This window comes from Tamandua tetradactyla, chromosome 15, assembly GCF_023851605.1.
Source record: "Tamandua tetradactyla isolate mTamTet1 chromosome 15, mTamTet1.pri, whole genome shotgun sequence".
In the NCBI taxonomy this organism is placed as follows: Eukaryota; Metazoa; Chordata; class Mammalia; order Pilosa; family Myrmecophagidae; genus Tamandua; species Tamandua tetradactyla.
Genome location: NC_135341.1, coordinates 35,162,971 through 35,186,906, shown reverse-complemented (window position 1 = coordinate 35,186,906; position 23,936 = coordinate 35,162,971). Strand labels below are relative to the sequence as shown.

The window sequence follows — 23,936 nt, the reverse complement described above, 5'->3', positions numbered from 1 at the left end:
AGAATTTAGAAGAACTTAACCCTTTATGGCTGAAATTCAGATCCCTTTGGAGAGGGCCTGGCCCATAGGAACATGTGGTCTGCCAGTGGTGAAGAAAATTGCCAGAGGGTATGGGTTGGAAGTGGTTTATAGGAGGAACCTTCTGGGTGCAGAGAAATTTGCAGAAGGGCACACGTGAGCCAGAGCTGATCAAAGGAGCAGTTTTCCAGATGGTGGAGACACTTTTAGAGAATAAAGGCTGCTGCTGGTCTATGAGGGTGGCTAAGGTGAGCACTACTGTGCTTTCCATATGCCAATGCAATGGCTAGTGTGCTTGCTGATAGAAAAAAACAACATACCAGAACCAGGAAGGGGAACCTTCTTCTTCCTGCTGTGGACTTGCATTGTCCCCTTAGTACCCTCTATTGACAAAGTCTAGCACTGAGCCAGCTGGTGAAAGAGAAGTGTTTACATGGTTTTACTCCAGTATTGCAAGCCAGAGTAAAGAAGGGTGGATTTGGTACAGAGTGGTAATGTGTTGGTAACTGACTGAATTACGCATAGCACCCATACTGGAGTATGGGTGCTATGCATAGTTCATGTCTACTCAGACCTCAGATTGTGACCTTATTTGGAAATAGATCTTTGTAGATGTAATTGCAGATGAGGTCATACTGAATTAGGGTGGGCCCTAAATCCGGTGACTGGTGTCCTTATATGAAGGCCTTGTGAAGATACACAGATGAGAAGACCATTTGGTGATGGAGGCAGAGATTGAAGTGACGCAAGCAAGGAACACCAAGAATTGCTGGCCACTTCCAGAAATTAGGAAGAGTCAAGGAAGGATTGTTTTCTAGAGCCTGCTGAGGGAGCACGGCCCTACTGACACCTTGATTTCAGACTTCTAACCTCTAGAATTTTGAGAGAACAAGTTTCTGTTGTTCTAATCAATGTATCTTGTGGTAATTTGTTATGGCAGTCTTAGAAAACCAATAAAATACTATTAAAATTTTTTATGAGGCTTGCTTCCATTTTATGTGTATGGGATTGTGATATAAAATATATTTCTAAGACTATGCCATGGTGAAAAATATTTTCACCACTGAGCATCATTGCTCTGGAGAATTTTTCATATATGTACACCTGAATATACAGCTACAACATTTTTTGTGGTAATAAAAATTGGTAACATCCCAGCTGTCTACAGATGAGAGAATGTTGGAGAAATAAATTGTGGAATGTATTTTACAATGAAATACCATGTGACTAAAAATGAATGAACTCTAGATACGTATGTTAATACAGACAGCTTATAATATGAACCATGAAAGCAATTTTCAGGATACTCAGTGTTTTACTTTCCTTGCTGCTAAAGCATATACCATGCGTTGGGGTGGCTCAAACAGTGGGAATTTATTGGCTCATGGTTTTGAGGCAAGAAGTCCAAATCAAGGCATCATCAAGGTAATGCTTTTTTCCCTCCAGACTGGCTGCTGCCAGTCTTAGTCCAGAGCACCCCGTCACATGGCATTGCATGCGGCGGCCTCTCTCTCCTCTTCTGAGTTCTGTTCACTTTCAGCTTCTGGCTTTTCCTCTTGTGGCTTTCTCTCTATCTGTCTGAATTTCATTCTGCTTATAAAGGACTCCTCCAGTTTAATAGGATTAAGATCCATCCTGATTGAGTTGGGCCACACCTTACCTAAAGTGACCTCATCAGAAGGTCCTACTTACAATGGGCTCACACCCACAGGAATGTATTAAGTTTACAAACATGTTTTCTGGGGTACATCGCTCCAAACCCCTATACTTAATATTTAAAACCCTTTCTGTAAAGTGTAAAAATCATGCAAAATAATATTGTTTATGTGTGTATTAGGACCATATGTATGTCGTAAAAGTAGAAATAAATAATATAGGAATAGTAAACACCAAGTTCAATACAGTGGCTATCTCTTTGTATGGACAGGGGACACAATGTATGAGTAATTTTTCATTTTTCAGTTGTGAGCTGAATACACAGCTTTCTTATAATAATATTTTAAACCTCTTCAGTCTCAAATATTTCATGATAGATTTTTAAAACATTTTATTTTGAAATAACTTTAGTCTTCCAGAAGAGTTGCAGAGATAATACAGAGAATTCCTATATACCCTTCATCTAGTATCTATCAGTGTTGAATCCTTATATAACCATGGTAAAATTGTTAAAATAAGTTAACAGTGGTACAGTATTATTACTGAACTGCAGATTGTGTTCAGATTGCCTCCATTTTTCAACTAATGTCCTTTTTCTGTTCTAAGATCCAATTCAGGATAATACATTTTTGAAGAGGTATCAAAATTAGACTAATGCCCTTTTCGCTTTAAATTGAATTTTTATTGAAGTGTTACATTTACACTGTTTCAGAAGTCAAATAGTGTATAGGTTTTTTCTGTTTCTGCTGTGACTTACCTCCATATAGCTAAATAACATACTTGCATTTCTTTTTCTTAATTTTTCCATTTCATTCTTACATAGTTACTCTGTGCAGTAGAAAATAACTTTAGACTATCCACTATCCTTCTTTATTCCAAGCATATACAAACTTCTCCCTTCACCATTTCAATATAATTATGACTTTTTAAAGTTAAATTTGTATTGCGTATTTGTATTATTATGATTAATATTATCATTGTCTTTTGCATTGCCTTTTATTTTTCTCTGGAATTACTAGCTACCCTATTTTTTCATTTGTTTAGTTTTCCGTGTATTTATTTATCCCCACATTCTTCAGTAGAACGAAACTATTGGATCATTCTAATGTTTGAGCTCTTGGCTTTGATACTTGTCTTCACAATCATCCTAGAAATAACCTTTGTCTCTTTTCATGTGGACCCTCTGTTTCTTAGGTCCTATTTTATCAGTTTTCTTCATTTGTTTTCCTAGAAGAAATCCTCCAGAAGTTTCTTGAGAAAACTTGTAAATTTCCTTTGAGAGCTTGAATGCCTGAAAATACCTATTTTGCTTTCCTACTTGTTTGGTAATTTGATTGGATGTAGAATTCTTGGTTGGAAATTATTTGTCCTCATACATTTGACGGCATTTCTCCATTTGCTGTTGCATAAATAAGACATTCTGAATTTTTACGCTTTTATCATGTGGATGCTTTTAAACTTTTGACATTTTATAATGATTTGGTTTGGGGTATGTGTTATTCCCCCCCTCATTTAATTTTCTGAGCTCTCATTGGACCTTTTCAATTTGTAAACATTTAATAGTTTTCAATTCTCAGAAAATTTCTCATTTTTTGGATTATTTTCTTCTCTACTTTTTCTGTTGGTCATTTCATGTAATTTCTGTTATTTGAATGGCTGCTCTCCTATCTAGGCTGAGTCTGTAAGTTAATCTTCGTTCTCATCTTTTCCATGTCATTTTTTTTTTTTGTTCTTTGTTCTGGGTCACATAGACAATATTATCTTCCAATATTAGCTCTTGAGTTTTTGCTTCTGTCCTTACTGCGTTTTTATTTTCCAAGAGTACTTTCTTGATATCTAATTGCATAGCTTCTTGTTTTTGGTTTATGGATGTAAATATACCATTTCTTTTTGAGGATATATAAAGTTTTATTCTCTTTGTTGCATTCTGTCTCTTCTGAGTGTCCTCCATCCTCCTAACCCCTTTTCCCTGATTATTTTGATCATTGTCTTTTGTGCAAGAAGTTTTGTTTAAATGGCAGGTGATCCTTTGTTCCGCAACTGTGATGCCCAGCATGAGAAGGGCTTCACACAGATGACTTGACATTTATATATTTTTAGAGAATCCCCCTCCTCTCTTTCCCCAGCCCAGCAACCACTGTCCTAAAATCTTTTTCTTTTGATCTAGGTTCCTTGAGGATGACTCTTCCAGTGTTCTGCCAGGAGGTTAGAAGTCTGTTCCCTCTTCCTGGCAGCCCAGTAAGAGAGGGGGTTGAAATATGTTTTCAGTTCAGTGCCTGTCTCTGTCCTCAGCAAAGCATGAGTCCCTTACCCCTCAGCCTGCCTGATTTAGACTCTAGGACTAACTCTGCAGTTTTTTGATAGTTTAGGGGTGGGAAGATGGCTAAACCTATTTGGTGGACAGAACAGAGGAAGAAATTTAGAGTTCTATTTTTTTTATGCATACTTTCAACTCTTCCTTTTGTTTTTAGTCTCATACCATATTGGGCCTTCTGAACTACCTGGTACCTCAAATACCGAAGATGTTTTAGCATTTTGTGGTGGGAACTGACTTGTTCATCTTCTCTGCTTTAAGGCTCAGATTTTAACCTGTCGTTGGTCTGCCAAGTCGGTATTTGTCTTCTTGCTTTCATGCTTCCAAAATGTTTTAAACTTCACATGCTGCCATCTAAATTATTTTCTAGTAGGCTATGTGGATTTATTAATTTATTTTTTGTCTTTTTCTTACTGTAATTTTATTGAGATTTGAGGAGGGAGCAGAAATGAACATTTGGATTTAATCTATGAAATAATTCAGGAAAATTTTCCAGAATGAAAGGACATGAGTTTCTGGATTAAAAGGGCCCAGGCAGGTACCTCACACAGATGATTTAAAGTAGGCCATATGATTGTGGTTCAGAATATTAAGACCAATAAGATTCAACAAGCATTCAAAGACAGGAAAAAGCTTGATCTGGAATCAGAGTGACCTAGGACTTAACACTTGAAGCTAGGAGGCAGTGGAGTGGTGTCTTCAAAATGCTGAAGGAAAATGACTTCTAGTCTAGAATTCTAATACCCAGATAGACTCTGAGTTGAATATGAAGATACACTAAAGTTGTTTTCTGACATGCAAAAGTCTCAGTTTCCCTCCTATACAACTTTCCTCAAGAAGCTACTAGAGGATGTGTTCCTCCAAAACGAGCTTTATTAAACTAAAACATGGGATACTGCTAATGGAGGATTCCAGCATAGGAGAGATTCTTAATGATAATCCCCAGGATGAATTTAAAGGGTGATAATCAGAATGACAGATGACCAGATATGGAAGGTAGTCAGGATAAGTTAGAACTTATTCCAAGAGACAGAGGAATATATTGAGGGCTGTCATCACCATATTCTTTGCTGCCATTGTATGGTTTTTAAAATCTGAGGGCAGAATGTGCAGTTGAGCTTGGACCAGATTTTTACAAAATTTTTACAAATTTGACAAAATTCCTCTACTCTCCCCTCTAATCACTGCCAATATCTGCTGTGAGGATACTCATTTCACCACTGTAAGCCTGTGTGTGTATAGAGTGCAAGGAGTAGTTCTAAGTCTATGTGAAAAGAAGTGACAGTCTCAGAAAGGCATTGCATCTGGAGGGGGGGGAATATGTAAGTAGGAACAGGGAGGCACCCTTTGGAGATGGAGTGAAGAGCTGTGCAGGGTGGCAGGAACTCTAGAATTAGCAGGCTCTGTTGAAACTTGGACTTTATCTCCACTTAAATGTAATTTGAGTTCCATAGAATTATCTGGCACCTTGTAATGTTGAAGACATATGTTATGTTATCTTTTTTTGGTATATATGGTTTTTGGTGGGTGGGTGTAGAGAGATGCAATGTTTGCCATTTTTCTGGGACAAAGTGTAAATTGTCCATTCTTTTATTTTTAGCTTTCATGTGTTGTTTTGTTTAAAGTGTATTGTCAGCAGCATGTAGTGAGGATTTATTTTTATTTGATTTGACAATCTGAATTATTTAGTCCAGTTTAACTTTAATTTTGGGTTTGGTTATAGTTAGTCTTATCCTTTTGTACCCTTCTGGAATTAACCTAGCATTTTCATTCCTCCATTTATTTTCCTTTATTAACTTGTTGAATTTAATGCTTTATTTTTCTCTTGGTAGTTACTCTAGAGTTTAAAATGTGCATCCTTGACTTATTAGAGACCACCATAAATTTGTATTTTCACTATTTCCTAATGATACACAAACCATACAGTGATCTTGCATTTACCCTTCTTTTGCTTTTTGTGTTATTGTTACATGTTTTACATCTGTCTGTATTCATTTTTTGTCCACGGTTTTTACCCTTTCTAGTGCTCCTCCTTTTGTCTTGATTGTTTGTGGTTCCATCTAGGATAGTTTTATTTCACTTACTCCTTTTATTAGCATTTCTTTTAGTACATATTTGCTGGTTACACATTCTTTCAGGTCTGTTTGTGTGGATCTGTTTTGCATTTGTCATCATTTTTTAAAGATAGTTCCCTAGGTGTAGAATTCTAGGTTGATGGGTATTTTCTTTCAACATTTTACTTCGTTACATTTTTTTAAGTGAAGGGATTTTTTATTAGTGAAGTTGTGGGTTTACAGAACAATCATGCATAAGATACAGGATCCCCATTTAACACTCCTTGTGAACATTTGTTAAAATTGATGATAGCACTTTTTAGTAATTGTTTTTCTTTTTAATCAGTAGTTAACTTTTGTTACAACTGATGAAAAATTATTGAAATTGTACTTTTAGCTATCATCTATAGTTTAATTATGTGTATTTTCCCTGTATACTACTCTATTAACACATTGTATTAATGTCATACATTTGTTAAAATTCATGAGAGAACATTATTATACTTGTACTATTAACTATAATATATCATCTACAGTAGAGTTCATTGTATTGTACAGTCCTGTGTTCTGTCTTTTAGTTTTTATTCTAGTAACGTATAGACCTAAAGTGTATCCTTTAAACCACATTTATATATGTGTAATTCAGTGATGTTAATTACACTATGCTCCCTTACCACCATCAATTTCTAGACCTTTACAATCAAACTAAATAGAAATTCTGTGAGCATCAGCTCCCCATTGTATAACTCCAGTCTACCCCCTGGTAACCTATATTCTATGTTCTAACTCTATGAGTTTGCTTGTTATAATTAGTTCATATTAGTGAAATCACACATATTTATTCTTCTGTGTCTGGCTTATGTTACGCAGCATAAAATACTTAAGTTCATGTTTCACATGATTCAGAACTTCATTTCTTTTTATGGCTGAATGATACCCCATCATATGTATATACCACATTTTTTTTTAACCCATTCATTGGTTGATGGACTCTTGGGTTGCATCCCTCTTTTGACAATTATGAATAATGCTGCTGTGAATATCAGTGTGTAAATATCTGTTTGAGTCCCTGCTTTCAATTCTTCTAGGTATATACTTAATAGTGGGATTGCCGGGTCATATGATAATTCTATCTTAGCTTCTTGAGGAACTGCCAAACTTTTCCACAGTGGTTGAACCATTTTACATTTTCATCAGCAAAATGTATGAGTGTTCCTATTTCTCCACATCCTCTCAAACACTTGTAGTTTCTGGGGTTTTTTATTTTTGTTAATAGTAGCCATTCTAGTGGATATGAAATAACTCATTGTGGTTTAGATTTGCATTTCTTTAATAGTGATGTTGAGCATCTTTTCAACTTTATAGCCATTTGTACATCCTCTTTGGAAAAATGTCTTTTCCCCATTTTTAAATTGAGTTGACTGTTTATTGTTGAGTTATAGGATTTATTTATATATCCAGGATATTAAACCCTTGTTGGAAATCCAGATATTTTCTGCTGTTGATTAAGCTGTCTTCATTTTCAGGAAAGAGCATTTTGATGTGCAAAAGTTTTTAAGTTTGATGAGGTCCCATTTATCTGTTTTTGTTGTTGTTTGTACTTTGGGTATAAAGTCTAAGAAACCATTGCCTAACACAAGATGCTGAAGATTGTTTTTTTTTGCATTTTCTTCTAGGAGCTCAGTAGTTCTCATTTTTTTATTTAGGTCTTTGATCCATTTTGAGTTAATTTTTGTATGTGGTGTGAAATAGGAGACCTCTTTAATTCTTTTGCAAATGAATGTCCAAGTCTCCCATAACCATTTGTTAGACTGTACTTTTCCAATTGAGTGGACCTGGCAGTCTTGTCAAAAATCGATAGGTCATTGATATTAGGGTCTATTTCTGAGCTCTCATTTCAGTTTCATTGGTCATTATATCTATCCTTGTGCCAATACCATGCTATTTTGACTACTGTAACTTTGTAATATGCATTAAAGTCAGGAAGTGTTAGATCTCCAACTTTTGTCTTTTTCAAGATGTTTTTGGCTATGCAGGACCCTTTATCCTTCCAAATAAATTTGATAATGGGCTTTTCTGTTTCTAGAATGTAGGATGTTGGAATTTTTATTGGGATTTTTTAAAATCTGTCAATCACTTTGGATAGAATTGACATCTTAATGATACATAGTCTTCCAATCCATTAACACAGAGTGTCATTCACCTTATTTAGGTCTTCTTTGATTTCTTTTAGCAATGTTTTGTAATTTTCCATGTATAAATTGTTTACATCTTTGGTTAAATTAGTCCTAGATATTTGATTCTTTCAGTTGCTATTGTAAATGGATATTTTTTCTTGATTTCCTCCTCACATTGCTCATTACTAGTGTATAGAAACACTTACGATTTTTGCGTCTTGCTCATGTATCCAGCCACCTTGCTGAACTTGTGCATAAGCTATAGTAATTTGTTGTAGATTTTTGGGGACTTTTTCCGTATAGGATCGTGTCATCTGCAAATAGTGAAAGTTTTGCTTTTTATTTACTAGCTGGTTGTCTTTTATTTGTTTTTCTTGCCTAATTTCTCTGGCTAGAACTTCCACTAAAATGTTGAGTAACAGTATGATGGTGTATATTCTTGTCTTGTTCCAGATCTTAGAGAGCCTTCAGACTTTAAACATTGAGTATGATTTTAGCACTGGATTTTTCACATATACCCTTTATCATGTTGAGAAACTTTTCCTGCTGTTCCAATTTTTCATTAAGAAAGCATACTGGATTTTTTTCAAATGGCTTTTCTGCATCAGTGGAGGCAATCATGTTTTTTTTCCCCTTTACTTTGTTTATGTGGTGTATTACATTAATTGGTTTTTTTATGTTGAACCATCCTTACATACTGAGGATAAATCCCACTTGATCATGATGTATAATTCTTTTAACGTGCTTTTAGATTCAACTTGCAATTATTTTGTTGAGAATATTTTTGCATGTATATTCATAAGCAAAGTTGTCATTTTCTGTTCTTTTAGTATCTTTATCTGGTTTTATTATTAGGGTGACGGCCTGATAGAATGAGTTTGTTAATGTTCCTTTCTCTTCATTGTTTTGGAAGAGTTTTAGCAGGATTGGTATTCCTGTAATGCTTGGTAGAATTCACTTGTGAAGCCACTTTGTCCTGGGCTTTTTTCCATTGAGAGGTTTTTCGTGCCTTGGTTTTGATGACTCTTTACTTGGAACTGGTCTGTGAGGTCTTCTATTTCTTCTAGAGTCAGTGGAGGATGTTTTTGTGTTTCTAGGAATTTTTCCATTACATCCCAGTTGTCTAATTTGTAGGCGTACAGTTATTCATAGTATCCTCTTATGATCCTTTATATTTCTATGGGGTTAGGTTAGGAGAAATGTCCTGCCTGTCATTTATGATATAACTTATTTGTATCTTCTCTCCCTTTTTTGTCAGTCTAGCTAAGGGTTTGTCAATTTTATTGATCTTTGCAGACAGCCAACTTTTGATTTGTTAATTCTCAGTTTTTAAAATTCTCAATTTGTTTTGTTATTCTTGATTTCATTTGTTTCTGCTCTAATCTTTGTTATTTCTTTCTTTTTGCTTGCAGTTCTTTTCATAGTTCCTCCAGCTGTGCAACTAGGTCTTTGATTTTAGCTCGCTTTTTCCCCCCTTTAACATGGCCAGGCACCGGAAATCGAACCTGGGTCTGCAGCATGGCAGGTGAGGACCCTGCCACTGTGCCACCATTGCCTGCCCTTTAACTCACTTTTTTTTTAATGTAAGCATTTAGGACTATAAACTTCCCTCTTAGCCAGCATTGCCTTTGCTAGATGCCATTTTTTTAATATGTTGTATTCTTGTTTTTATTTGCCTCAAGATATTTACTGATTTTTTTGCAATTTTGTTTTTGATTGCTTAAGAGTGTGTTATTTAAGTTTGATGTGGTTGTGGATTTTGCAGTTCTCTGCTTGTGACTGATTTGCAGCTTCATCCCGTTGTGGTCACAGAAGATACTTTGTACAATTTCAGTCTTTTTTAAATTTATTGAGACTTGTTTTGTGACCCAGCATGTGGTCTTCCTGGAGAACGATCTGTGTACATTAAGAAGAGTGTACATTCTGCTATTTTGGAATGCAGTGCTCTCTATGTACCTGCTAGATCTAGTTCATTTTTCATGTTATTGAAGTTCTCTGTTTCGTTGTTAATCTTCTGTCTAGATGTTCTTTGTATTTGTGAGAATGGTGTATTGATGTCTCCAGAGTTATTGTAGAGGTGTCTGTTTCGCTGTTGAGTTTTGCCAGTGTCTGCGTAATGTATTTGGGGGCACCATGATTAGGTGCGTAAATATTTTTGACTTCTGTTTCTTCTTGGTGGATTGCTTCTTGTGTTAAACTGCTGTGTTCTTATCAGAAAATAAGCAAACTTATTTTCTACAGAAAGTACTATTACAGGTTACCAGATGTGGGGGGCAAAGGCAATGACTTAATGCAAAATGAGTGTAGGATTTCTGTTTGGAGTGAAGGGTAAATTCTAGTAATGGATGGTGTACTGCAACAGTGAATGTGAGGGTACTGCAACATTGTAAATGCGATTAATTCCACTGGATGGTATGCTTAGGTAGGGTTGGCATGGAAAAATTTTTGTTGTATATATATTTCTACAATAAAAAAAGATAACACTAATGAAGAAATGACAATTAAATGCAATACACGGTACTGTATAGAATCTAAAACTGTAGGAGAAAAGTCTCAAATAGATATTATTGGGACATTAAAAATGGGAATGTAAGCTTTTTGTCAATATTAAATTTCTTGAACTTGATAACTGTACCTAAAGTGATTGCAAAAATGAATATCATGTTTGTGTTAGTTAGATTCAGTTGTCAACTTGGCCAGGTAAGCATACCTAGTCTTGTTGCTGCGGACATAAGCCAACTGTACGTGAACCTCATCTGTTGCCAATTACATCTGCAGTCAGCTAGGAGGCATGTCTGCTGCAATGAGTGATATTTGACTTAATTGGCTGGTGCTTAAATGAGAGATTGCAACGTAGCACTGCTAGCAGCTCAGCATTCCTCATCTCGGCACTCGCAGCTCAGCCCAGGCCTTTGGAGATGCAGAAAGAAGTCACCCTGGGAAAAGTTGTTGGAACCCAGGGGCCTGGAGTGAAGACCAGCAGAGACCATCCTGTGCCTTCCACGTAAGAAAGAACCTCAGTGGAAAGTAAGCTGCCTTTCCTCTGAAGAACCAACAAAATAAATCCCCTTTTATTAAAAGCCAATCCGTCTCGAGTGTGTTGCATTCCGGCAGCTAGCAAACTAGAACAATGTTCAATATCGTATAAGTGTACATGAATGTGTTCAGGGAAAACTAAATCAGCATCTTTTCCAAAAAAAAAAAAATTCTGTGTCCTTCTTTGTCTCTTATAACAGCTTTTGATTTAAAGTTATTTTTTTCAATATTAGTATAACCCAGCACTTTTCTAATTACTCCTCATGTGGAGTATCTTTTTCCAACCTTTCAGTTGCAACTTATTTGTGTCTTTGGGTCTAAGGTGAGTTTCTTGTAAAAAACATATAATTGGATTATTATATATATCTGTATCTCTCTCTATATATATTAACATTAATCCATTCTGCCACTCTATGTCTTTTGGTTGGGGAGTTTAATCTAGTAACATGCAGTGTTATTACTGTGAAGGCAGTACTTTCTTCAGCCATTTCACCTTTTGGTGTTTTTGTGTGTGTGTGTGTGAAATATAACATATATACAGAGAAAAGAAAGAAAAAGCAATAATTTTCAAAGTACATTTCAACAAGTAGTTAATAGAACAGATTTCAGAGTTGTTATGGATTACCATTCCAATATTTCACATTTTTCCTTCCAGCTGCTCTGAAACACTGGAGGCTAGAAGAAATATCGGTGTAGTGATTCAGCAGTCATATTTGTTTGTTAAATCCTCTTTTCTCTATAGCTCCTCCTTCTCCTTTGATCCTTCTCCCAGTCTATAGAATCTTATAGGCAGTGCCCTTTCTGACTTTCTGATGTTGAGAACTGGTGTTGACACTAAAGGATAGGGTGATGTAATTAGTTGAAAATCTTGGAGAGGCTTTTCAGGATTTATCTGGCCTAGGAGCTCTGAAAATTATAGGTTCCAGGAAAGAGAACTTAGTTCATGAGATATTTTTAGAGTCTCAGTTTGAGCCCTAGTGTTTTTAAGAGTTAACAGGAGTGATGTTGGTTGGGTTTATTTAGCAAGCCATGGCAATTAGCACTATCCAACTGAAGCTTACGTAAGAGTAGCTTCCAGAATAGCCTCTTGACTCTATTTGATCTCTCTTAGCCACCAATGCCTTATTTTATTATACTTCTTTCCCCCATTTTGGTCAGGAAGGTGTTGTCAGTTCCGTGGTGCCAGAGCCAAATTCATCCCCAGGAGTCATGACCGATGTTGTCAGGGAGAGTTTACCCCTTAATGTTATGTCCCATGTAAGGAGAGGGTCATGATTTTCCTTGCAGAGTTGGGCCTAGAGAGAGGACACATCTGAGCAACAGAAGAGGTTTCCTGGAAGCAACTCCTAGGCCTCATTATAGCTAGTCCTAGCTTCCTTTCTACAGCAATAAGTTTCATAAGGGCAAGCCACAAAATCAAGGGTTTGGCCTATTTTCTTGTGAGTGTCCAGTGGTTGAGAGGGTACCTGGGGTTTCTCAGATGAGAAAATATAATGGTACCATTTTTTCCCCCTTCAGACCCTCGAGGGACTCTACCAATGCTTTTTCATTTTCAGTCCATCATAGTGTGGAATGTATCCAAGTATTACATTAAGCTATACAGAATAACAAGGCCTCCTTCCCATTCTGTGCTCCATGTGATTGGGTTAAGTGAGCTACCCAGACAGTTTGGTTTAGATTGTGTGTTACAGAAAATTTAGGTTCTGACATAATAAACCTCTCTGCCTCTGGGTTAGCGTACATACCCTATCAGTTTTTACCTTATATTCTGGTTTACTTTAATCCCAGGCAGATTGGCTTCATTTTTATCTGTAATTGTAGCCTGGTCTCTTTTTCTGTTACTGTAACTGTTATTGTTTATAATGGTGCTAATTTTCATGGTTGCAGCACTCCATTTCTGGGTCTTAGGTGTCATAGAGTTATTCAAAGTTCCAGGGAAATACCTGTTGATACACATATGGCTTTGTGTCTCAGAATCTAGAAATACACTTAACAACTTCAGACGAAGTGTGGCTGGTATAGGGCTTACAATCTAGGTTCACATTTTTTTATAAGTATTTTCTAAAAGAGACCTTAGTATATTCATTCTTTTGTTTCTAGCTTATTTTGCACAACACATCGTTCCCAAGGTTTGCTCAGTTCATCGTGTGCCTCTTGATATCCTTCCTTTTTGTAGCCATGCTATATTCCAGCATACAAATGTTTCATGCTTTGCCATTCTGCTTCTCATCACGTTGTACCTCTCGGCTCCCTCCATCTATTGGGCATCATGGATAATGTCCACAATAAACATCCATGTCTTACAGTGTCCTCAGTTAGTTGCACAATCAGCAGCACTCTCAGTTTTAGACAGTTTTCTTTGGTCCATAGCGACAACGAACCAACAAAAGTGTTACTAAATATCAAATCAAAACTACCCCTTATCACTTGTCCCTTTCCTCCTATTAGTTACCCCTGGCAGTGCTGTGGTCCTGTTGATGTCTTCCTTTGGCCATCGTATACATTGTTAGTTTTCTCCCTATACCCCTCAGCTATTGACTCTGCCCAATATCAAACCTTTGAAATAGTTTATGCCACAAAACATGTGTATAGTTGTAGATTTAATCAGGGATACGTGGCATCATATATCTACTTTCAGCCATATTCACCTTCAAAATTGCAATGTTACTTTTAACCCCATTAATTAGTCACCATCATTTCTATCTGTTCCCTTGTATTTAAGTTCAGCTTCATTGGGTAGCCTTTCCCCTGTCTCTAGCTACTATGTACCTCTAGGTCTGCTAAATTCTAGTGTGACCTCTGAGATTACCTTTACCAGAGACATAATAGCAAAATCATACAGTATCTGTCCTTTTGTGTCTAACTTATTTCACTCAGCATTATGTCCTTAAGGTTCATCCACATTGTTACATGCTTCAGGACCTCATTTCGTCTCATTGCTGCATAATATTCCATTGTATGTATATGCTACATTTTGTTTATCCACTCATCTGTTGATGGGCACTTGGATTGTTTCCATCTTTTGGTAGTTATAAATATTGCTGCAATGAACATTGGTGGGCAAATGTCTGTTTTTGCTACTGCTTTCAGCTCTTCTAGGTATATACCAAGTATTGGTACTGCTGGGTCCTAGGGCAGCTCAGTATTTAGTTTTCTGAGGAATCGCCAAACTATTTTCCAGAGTGGTTGCACTATTAAACATTCCCATCAACAGTGAACAAGTGTTCCAATTTCTCCACGTCCTCTCCAACATTTGTAGTTCTATGTTTAATAACAGCCATTCTTATAGGTGTGAGGTGATATCTCATTGTCATCTTGATTTGCATTTTCTTTATAACTAATGAAGATGGGTATCTCTGCATGCCCTCTTTAGCCATTTGTATTTGCTCTTCAGATAAGTGTCTATTCCTATCCTTTGCCTAGTTTATAATTGGGTTGTTTGTTCTTTTGTTTTTGAGCTGTATAATTTCTTCATGTACACAGGATTTCAAGTCTGTATCTGATATGTAGTTTCCAGGTATTTTTTCCCATTGAGGTGGCTGCCTCTTCACCTTTTTGACAAAGTCCTTTGAGGTACGAAGCTCTTGGTTTTAAGGATTTCCCATTTATCTTTTTCTTCTTTCACTGCTTGTACTTTAGATGTAAACTTTAAGATGCTACCTCCCTGTTACTAGATCTTGAAGGTGTTTCTCTGCATTTTCTTCCCAAAATTTTATGGTATTGGCTCTTACATTTAGGTTTTTACTCCATTTCGAATGAATTTTTGTATAGGGTATAAGGAAGGAGTGTCCTTTCATTCTTCTGACTATTGATATCCAGTTCTTACATGCCCATTTATTGAAAAGACTGTTATGTCCCAGGTCAGTGGATTTGGTGACCTTATCGGAGATCAACTGATGGTAGATTTGGTGGTCTATCTCCACACTCTTAATTTGATTCCATTGGTTGATACTTCTATATTAGAGCCTGTAACATGCTGTTTTGATCACTGTGTCTTTTTTTTTTTTTTTTAAATAACAGGAATTTATTGGTTCATGGTTTTGAGTCTTAGAAGATGTCCAGAATCGAAGTGTCAGCAAGGCGTTGCTTCTTCCCCAGTGTCTTAATAGAAAGGCATTCAAAAAAATACTAGACTAATTAGAGTGAAAACAGAATAATTCAACTTCGGGGGCATTCTACGAAATTCCTAAGCAGTACTCAAAATTGTCAAAGTTATAAAAAACAAAGACTTAGAAATGGTCAGACCAGAAGAAACTGAGGAGTTTGGTTATAGTAATGCACCAATGTCAGGGTCTTAGTTTTGAGAAATATATTAAGGTGATGTGAGATGATAGCATTAGATTATTAGGGGTATTCAAGAACTCTCTATACTATTTTTAAATAAAGGGTTTTGTTTGGTTTTTTTTTTTTTATTAATTAACGGAAAAAAAGAAATTAACCCAACATTTAGAAATCATACCATTCTACATATGCAATCAGTAATTCTTAACATCATCACATAGATGCATGATCATTGTTTCTTAGTACATTTGCATCGGTTTAGAAGAACTAGCAACACAACAGAAAAAGATATAGAATGTTAATATAGAGAAAAAAAGTAATAATAATAGTAAAAAAAAAAAAAAAAGACAAACAACCAGACAGACAAAAACAAAAACAAAAACAAAAAAACCTATAGCTCAGATGCAGCTTCATTCAGTGTTTTAACATGATTACTTTACAATTAGGTATTATTGTGCTGTCCATTTTTGAGTTTTTGTGTCTAGTCCTGTTGCACAGTCTGTATCCCTTCAGCTCCAATTACCCATTATCTTACCCTGTTTCTAACTTCTGCTGGACTCTGTTACCAATGACATATTCCAAGTTTATTCTCGAATGTCGGTTCACATCAGTGGGACCATACCGTATTTGTCCTTTAGTTTTTGGCTAGACTCACTCAGCATAATGTTCTCTAGGTCCATCCATGTTATTACATGCTTCATAAGTTTATCCTGTCTTAAAGCTGCATAATATTCCATCGTATGTATATACCACAGTTTGTTTAGCCACTCGTCTGTTGATGGACATTTTGGCTGTTTCCATCTCTTTGCAATTGTAAATAATGCTGCTATAAACATTGGTGTGCAAATGTCCGTTTGTGTCTGTGCCCTTAAGTCCTTTGAGTAGATACCTAGCAATGGTATTGCTGGGTCGTATGGCAATTCTATATTCAGCTTTTTGAGGAACCGCCAGACTGCCTTCCACAGTGGTTGCACCATTTGAAATTCCCACCAACAGTGGATAAGTGTGCTTCTTTCTCCACATCCTCTCCAGCACTTGTCATTTTCTGTTTTGTTGTCTTTATAGTAAGCTTTAAAGTCATGAAGTGTTAGTCCTCCACTTGTTTTAAGAATATCTTTAGGTATTTGGGGTCTCTTTCCTTTCCAAATAATTTTTTGTGTATGTGCATGGGCAGGCACCTGGAATCGAACCCAAGTCTCCAGCATGGCAGTTGAGAACTCTGCCTGCTGAGTCACCATGGCCCGCCTGCAAATAAATTTGGTAACTAGCTTTTCCCAGTCTTCAAAGTAGGTTGTTGGAATTTTGATTGGTATTGCTAAGTATCTGTAGATCCGTTTGGGTAGAATTGACATCTCAACACCATTAAACCTTCTTATCTGTGAGCATGGAATGTATTTCTACTTATTTATGTCATATTTTATTTTAGCAATGTTTGTATAGTTTTGTGTGTACACGTCCTTGGCATCCCTTGTTAGACTTATTCTTAGATACCTGGCTCTTTTTGTCAGTATTTTAATGGATTTTTTTTCCTTATTTGTCTCCTTAAATATAGGTCATTACTTCTGTATAGAAACATTACTGATTTTTGCACATTAATCTTGTATACTCCCACTTGGCTGAATTTGTTTATTACCTCAAGGAGCTTTGTTGTAGATTTCTCAGTGTTTTCTAAGTGTAGGATCATGTCATCTGCCAATGATGAAAGTTTTATTTCTTCCTTTCCTATTTGGATGTCTTTCTAATTGCTCCAGATAGTACTTCTAGTACAATATTGAATAATAGTGGTGACAGTTGGGCATCCTTGTTTCATTCCTGATCTTAGGGGGAATGCTTCCAAACTCTCTTCATTAAATATGAGGCTGGCTATGGTTTTTTTTATATATGTTCTTTAATGATATGGAGGAAGTTTCCTTCAATTCTTATCTTTTGAAGTATTTTTTTTTTCAGGAAATGTTCTGTATTTTGTTGAATGCTTTGTGAGCATCAATCGATATGATCATTTGATTTTTCTCTTTTGATTTGTTAGTGTACTGTATTACATTGATTTTCTGTTTTGAACCACCCTTACAATCCTGTTATACACCCAGTGTGTCATTGGATTCGATGTGTTAGTATTTTGCTGAGAATTTTTGCATCAGTATTCATTAGGGAAATTCCTCTGTACTTTTCCTTTCTTGTAGCATCTTTATCTGGTTTTGGTGATGTTAGCTTCATAAAATTAGTTAGGTAGCATTCCTTTTTCCTCAAATTCTTGGAAGAACTTTACCAGGATTGGTGTTAGTTCTTTTTGGAATGCTTGTTAAAATTCCCCTGTGAAGTCATCTGGTATGAATTTTTCTTCTGTGGGAAGATTTTTGATGACTGATTGAATGTCTTTACTTGTAATTGGTTTGTTGAGGTCTTCTATTTCTCCTCAAGTTAGTGTAGGTTGTTCATGTGTTTCTAGGAATTTGTCCATTTCATGTAAGTTATCTAGTTTGTTGGTGTATAGTTGTTCATAGTATAACTCCTATGATACTTAAAATTTCCTCAGGATCCATGGTGATGTCCCCCCCTCTCATTTCTGATTTTATTTGTATCCTTTCTCTTTTTTCCTTTGTCAGTCTAGTGAGGGGTCCATCAGTTTTATTGATTTCTTAAAGAACCAACATTCATTTTGTTTATTCTTTCTGTTGTTGTTTTTTTTGTTCTGCTGTTCTTTTATTTCTACTGTAATATTTATTTCTTTTATTTATTTTGGCTTTGCTGTTCTTTCTCTGATTTATCCAGTTGAGCAGTTAAGTCCTCTGTGTTTGCGTGTTTTTTTTTTTTTTTTTTATGCTGTTTCGGGGTGGGTGGGTCACATTTTATTCTTTTTCCAGGTGAGTAACCTGTTATATGTTGAATTTTTGTGTATGTGTTTGTTTTTTCGAGAAGTACATGGGCTGGGAATTGAACCTGGGTCCTCCCACATGGCAGGAGACAATTCTACCACTGAACTACCCTCACACCTCCTCTTTTTTTTTTTAATATAGGCATTTAGGGCCATACATTTCCCTCTCAGCACTGCCTTTGCCACATCCTGTAAGTTCTGCTGTGTTGTGTTCTCATTATCATTCTTATCCAATTATTTAGTCATTTCTCTAGCACCTTTCTTCTTTGATCCACTGATTATTTAAGAGTGTGTTATTTAATCTCCATTTATTAGTGAAAGCTGTTTCTATTTCTTTTGGTAATTATTAATTTCAAGCTTGTTTCATTGTGCTGAAAGATTTCAATCTGATTAAATTTATTAAGACTTAATTTGTGTCCCAGCATATAACCTGGAGAATGTTCTATGTGCACCAGAGAAGAATGTATATCTTGATGTTTTAGGGTGTAACAATCTATATATGTCTCTTAGGTCTAAGTCATTTATTGCATTGTATGAGTTCTCTGTTTCCTAGTTGATGCTCTTTCTGGTTGTTCTATAGTGGAAAGTGGAGCTGTCTGTAGTGGAAAGTTGTGTATTGAAGCCTCCTCATGTTATTGTTGAAACCTCTATAGTTCCCTTCAGTTTTGCCAGTGTTTGCCTCATGTCCTTGGAAGCTCCTTTATTGGGAGCATAAACATTTACGATTGTTAGTTCCTTTTGGTGAATTGTTCTTTTATTAATATGTAGTGTCCTTCTTTGTCTCTCCTGGCGTCTTTACATTCAAAGTCTGTTTTATCTGCTATTGGTATGGCTATTCCTGCTTTCTTTTGGTTATAGCTTGCATAGAATATCTTTTTCCATCCCTTCACTTTCAATCCGTTTGTGCCCTTGAGTCTAATATGCATCTCTTATAAACAGCATGTAGATGGATCATGTTTTTGAATCCATTTTGCCAATCTTTATCTTTTAATTGGTGAGTGTTCTAGTTTGCCAGCTACCAGAATGCAATATACCAGAAACGGAATGGCTTTTAAAAACGGGAATGTAATAAGTTGCTAGTTTACAGTTCTAAGGCCGAGAAAATGTCCCAATTACAAGTCTGTAGAAATGTCCAATCAAAGGCATCCAGGGGAAGATACCTTGGTTCAAGAAGGCCGAAGAAGTACATGGTTTCTCTGTCAAGTGGAAGGGCACATGGTAAACACAGTCAGAGTTTCTCTCTCTTCTGGAAAGGTGTATGGTGAACACAGTCAGGGTTCCTCTCTCATCTGGAAGGGCACATGGCGAACACAGCATCATCTGCTAGCTTCTTCTCCTGGCTTCCTGTTTCATGAAGCTCCTTGGGACGCATTTTCCTTCTTCATCTCCAAAGGTTGCTGGCTGGCGGACTCTGCTTCTCGTGGCTTTGTTGTTCTGCTCTGCTCTCTCTGAATCTCCCATTCTCCAAAATGTTTCCTCTTTTATAGGACTCCTATACTTTTGAATCCAATTAAAAGATAAAGATTGGCAAAATGGATTCAAAAGTTCACCATATGCCTTTCCAGAATAAACCAATCAAGACCCACCCAAATGGGTGGGAACATGTCATCACCTAATCCAGTTTAACAACCACCCTTAACTAAATCACACCATCCAGGGAGTTGGTCTGATTACAGTTTCAAACATACAGTCATGAATAGGGATTATTCTACCTTTATGAAATAGGATTTTGATTAAAACATGGCTTTTCTAGGGGGCATATTTCTTTTCAAACCAGCACATTGAGTTTAGTACATTAACTTCAAAGTTACTACTGTAAAAGCAGTTCTTGCTTATTCTTTAATTTTTATTTGTAATACCTGTATATATTTTTTGTTGTCTCTTTTTTGATCCTTTTAATTATCCTTACTGGTACTCTTCACTTCTGTCCCTTCGTCCACACCTCCCTCTCCTTTGTATTTTTGAGCTGACAGAACTCCCTTTAGTATTTCTTCTAGGGCAGGTCTCTTGTTGAGTAGTTCTTTCAGTCTTTATTAGTCTTTGAAGATTTTAATTCTCCCTCAATTTTAAAGGACAACCTGGCTGGATAAAGGATTTTTGGCTGGAAGCCTTTCTTGTTCAGGATCTTCAATATATCATGCCATTGCCCTGTTACCTCTATGGTGCTTGTTGAGTAGTCCGAACTCAGAATTATTTGTCTTCCATTGTATGTAGTAGGTCACTTTTCTCTTGGTGCTTACAGCACTTTTTGCTTCTTTTCAATAGTTGATGGTCTTATTAATGTTTATCTTGGAATAGGCCTATTTGGATTTCTCTTATTATCAGTTTGTTGGTCCTCTTTGATTTCCATATTTGTGTCTTTTTTAAGGGTTGAGAAGTTGTCACTGATTATTTCTTCAGTTAACCTTCTGTGCCAGTCTGAATCTGTGGTGGACTCCAGAAAAGCCATGCCCTTTGATCCTCATTCAACATTGCTGGGTGGGAGCATTTTGATTGTTTCCATGAAGATGTGACCCACCCAATTGTGGGTGGTAACTTTTGATTAGATGATTTCCATGGAAGTGTGTCTCCACCCACTGAAGGTGGAGTTGCTTACTGGAATCCTTGAAACGAGGAAACATTTTGGAGAGAGTCCCTTTTTTTTGGTAGAGCCATGTGAAAGCCAGCAGACACCTCCGTGTTCGCCATGTGCCCTTCAGCTGAGAGAGAAACGTTGAATGTCCTTGGCCTTCTTGAACCAAGGTATCTTTCCCCGGATGCCTTAAATTGGACATGTCTGTAGACTTGTTTTAACTGGGACATTTTCTTGGCCTTAGAACTGTAAACTAGCAACTTGTTAAATTCCCCTTTGTAAAAACCATTCCTTTCTGGTATATTGCATTCTGGCAGCTAACGAACTAGGACACCTCCCCAGCCCTTTACTCTTCTCTTTCCCTTTTGGGATACCAATGATTCATATATTTGCATGCCTTTTGAGGTTCATCAGTTCCCTAAGATCTGGTTCCATTTTTTTTCCATCTTTATTGCCGTTTTTTAGCGTGTGCTTGTGTTAGTTTGTAAGCTGCTGGATTACAATATGCCATAATTGGAATGGTCTTTATAAAGGAAATTTAATAAGTTACAAGTTTACAATTCTAAGTCTATAAACATTTCCAAAACTAAGACACCCAGGAAAAGAGCTCCTGGGCTCTGTTTGCTTTCAGCCTCTGTTCCTGTGGGGTTCCTCCTTTTCCTTCTCCAGAGCTGGCTTTCATCTTTTGGCTTCCTTTTGCTTTCTCCAGGTTCTGGCTTGCTTAACATTTCATGGTGACCTCTGCTGGGCTCCAGGTATCTCCAAACATCTGTATCTCTGTTCGCCAAATGTCAGCTCTGCTGTGAAGTTTCTGTCGTCTGTGTTGTGTCTGAGGTTTCTCCAAAATGTTTCTCCTTTTAAAGACTCTAGTAATTAAGACCCACCTGATAGAGTGGGGAGATATGATAGAGTCATATCTCCATCTAATCAACAGATCACACTCATAGTATGCCCTTTCATTTATTTAGGTCTTCCCTGATTTCTTTTAGCAATTTTTTTGTAGTTTTTTGTGTATAAGTCTTTTACATCCTTAATTCAGTTTATTCTTAAATATTTGATTCTTGCAATTGGTATTGTAAATGGATTTTTTTCTTGATTTGCTCCTCAGATTTCTTATCTCTATTGTATAGAAACACTACTGATTTTTGGGTTTTGACCTTGTACACGGCCACTTTGCTGTACTCATTTATTAGCTCTAGTAGTTTTGCTGTAGATTTTTCGGGATTTTCGACATATAGTATTGTATCTGCAAACAGTGAGAGTTTTACTTCTTCCTTTCCAATTTTGATGCTTATATATCTTTTTCTTGTCTAATTGCTCTTGCTAAAACTTCCAACACAATGTTGAATAAGAGTGGTGATAGTGGTCATTCTTATCTTGTTCCTGGTCTTAGAGGGAAAGCTTTTAGTCTTTCCCCATTGAGGATGATGTTAGCTGTGGAGTTTTCATATATTTCGTTTATCATGTTTAAGAATTTCCCTTCTACTCCCGTCCTTTGGAGTGTTTTCACCATGAAAGGATGTTGAATTTTGTCAAATGCCTTTTCTGCATCAATTGAGATGATCATGTGGTTTTTCTGTTTTGATTTGTTGTGGTGGTGTATTACGTTAATTGATTTTCTTATGTTGAACCATCCTTGCATACCTGGAGTGAATCTCCTTGGTCATGGTGTATAATTCTTTTAAAGTGCTGCTGGATATGATCTGAAAGAATTTTGTTGAAGACTTTGGTATCTATATTCTTTAAAGAGATTGGTCTGTGGTTTTCTTTTCTTGTAGTATATTTTTCTGGCTTTGGTATTTGGGTGGTGTTGGCTTCATAGAATGAGTTAGGTAGCTTTCCCTCCTCTTCAGTTTTTTTTGAAGAGTGTGAACAGGATTGGTACTTATAATTTCTTGAATGCTTTGTAGAATTCACATGTGAAGCCATCTGGCCCTGGAGGTTTCTTTTTTGGGAGCTCCTTGATGACTGATTAAATCTCTTTGCTTGTGATTGGTTTGTTGAAGTCGTCTATTTCTTCTCAAGACAATATTGGTTGTTTATGCCTTTCTAGGAAGTTGTCCATTTCATCTACTTTGGTTAGTGTATTAGCGTATAGTAGCACATAGTATCCTCTCATTACCTCGTTTATTTCTGTGGGGCCACTGGTTATGTCTCCTCTTCAATTTCTGATTTTGTTTGCATCCCTTGCCTTTTTTTTTCTTTTTTTTTTTGTCAGGCTAGTTCAGGGCCCATTAATTTTACTAATTTTCTCAGAGAAACAACTTCTGGGTTTGTTGATTTACTCGATTGTTTTCATGTTCTCGATTTCATTTATTTCTGCTCTAAATCTTTGTTATTTCTTTCCTTTTGTTTGCTTTGGGGTTAGTTTGCTGTTCTTTCTCTAGTTCTTCCAAGTGAACAGTTAATTCCTTGATCTTTGCTCTCTCTTTTTTGTAAAATAGGCATTTAATGCAATAAGTTTCCTTCTTAGCACTGCTTTTGCTGTGTATTAGTTAGTGTTCTCTGGAGAAACAGAATCAACAGGGAACACTCGCAAATACAAAATTTATAAAAGTGTCTCACGTGACACTCTCTGGGAATGCAGAGTCCAAAATTTGCATGGCAGGCTGTGAAGCCGAGGACTCCGATGGAGGGTCTGAACAAACTCCACAGGAGAGGCTCACCAGCCAAAGCAGGAATAGAGCTTGTCTCTTCTGAATCTTCCTTAAAAGGCTTCCTGTGATTGGATTAAGCATCACTTATTGCAGAAGACACTCCCCTTTGGCTGATTACAAATGTGATCAGCTGTGGATGTAGCTGACATGATCGTGATTTAATTCTATGAAATGTCCTCATCGCAACAGACAGGCCAACACTTGCCCAACCAGACAAACAGGTATCACCAGTTGGCCAAGTTGACACATGAAACTAACCATGACATGCTGCATCCCATAAGTTTTGATATGTTCTGTTT

At 36.5% G+C, this 23,936-nt stretch overlaps 1 protein-coding gene across 7 annotated transcripts in view; it reads left to right on the top strand.

Moving 5' to 3' along the window:
* Positions 1-23,936, top strand: part of DOCK3 (dedicator of cytokinesis 3) — a 719,821-nt gene that overhangs the window by 212,293 nt on the left and 483,592 nt on the right. The window contains exon 1 of one of the 7 annotated variants that reach the window (XM_077129170.1): positions 17,509-17,999. The exons of the other annotated variants lie outside the window; for them this stretch is intronic. Within the exon in view, the coding sequence (XP_076985285.1) occupies positions 17,906-17,999 (94 nt within the window). The 5' untranslated portion in view covers positions 17,509-17,905. Of the gene's footprint in view, positions 1-17,508; positions 18,000-23,936 lie in introns of those variants that run through there. 7 annotated transcript variants of the gene reach the window in all.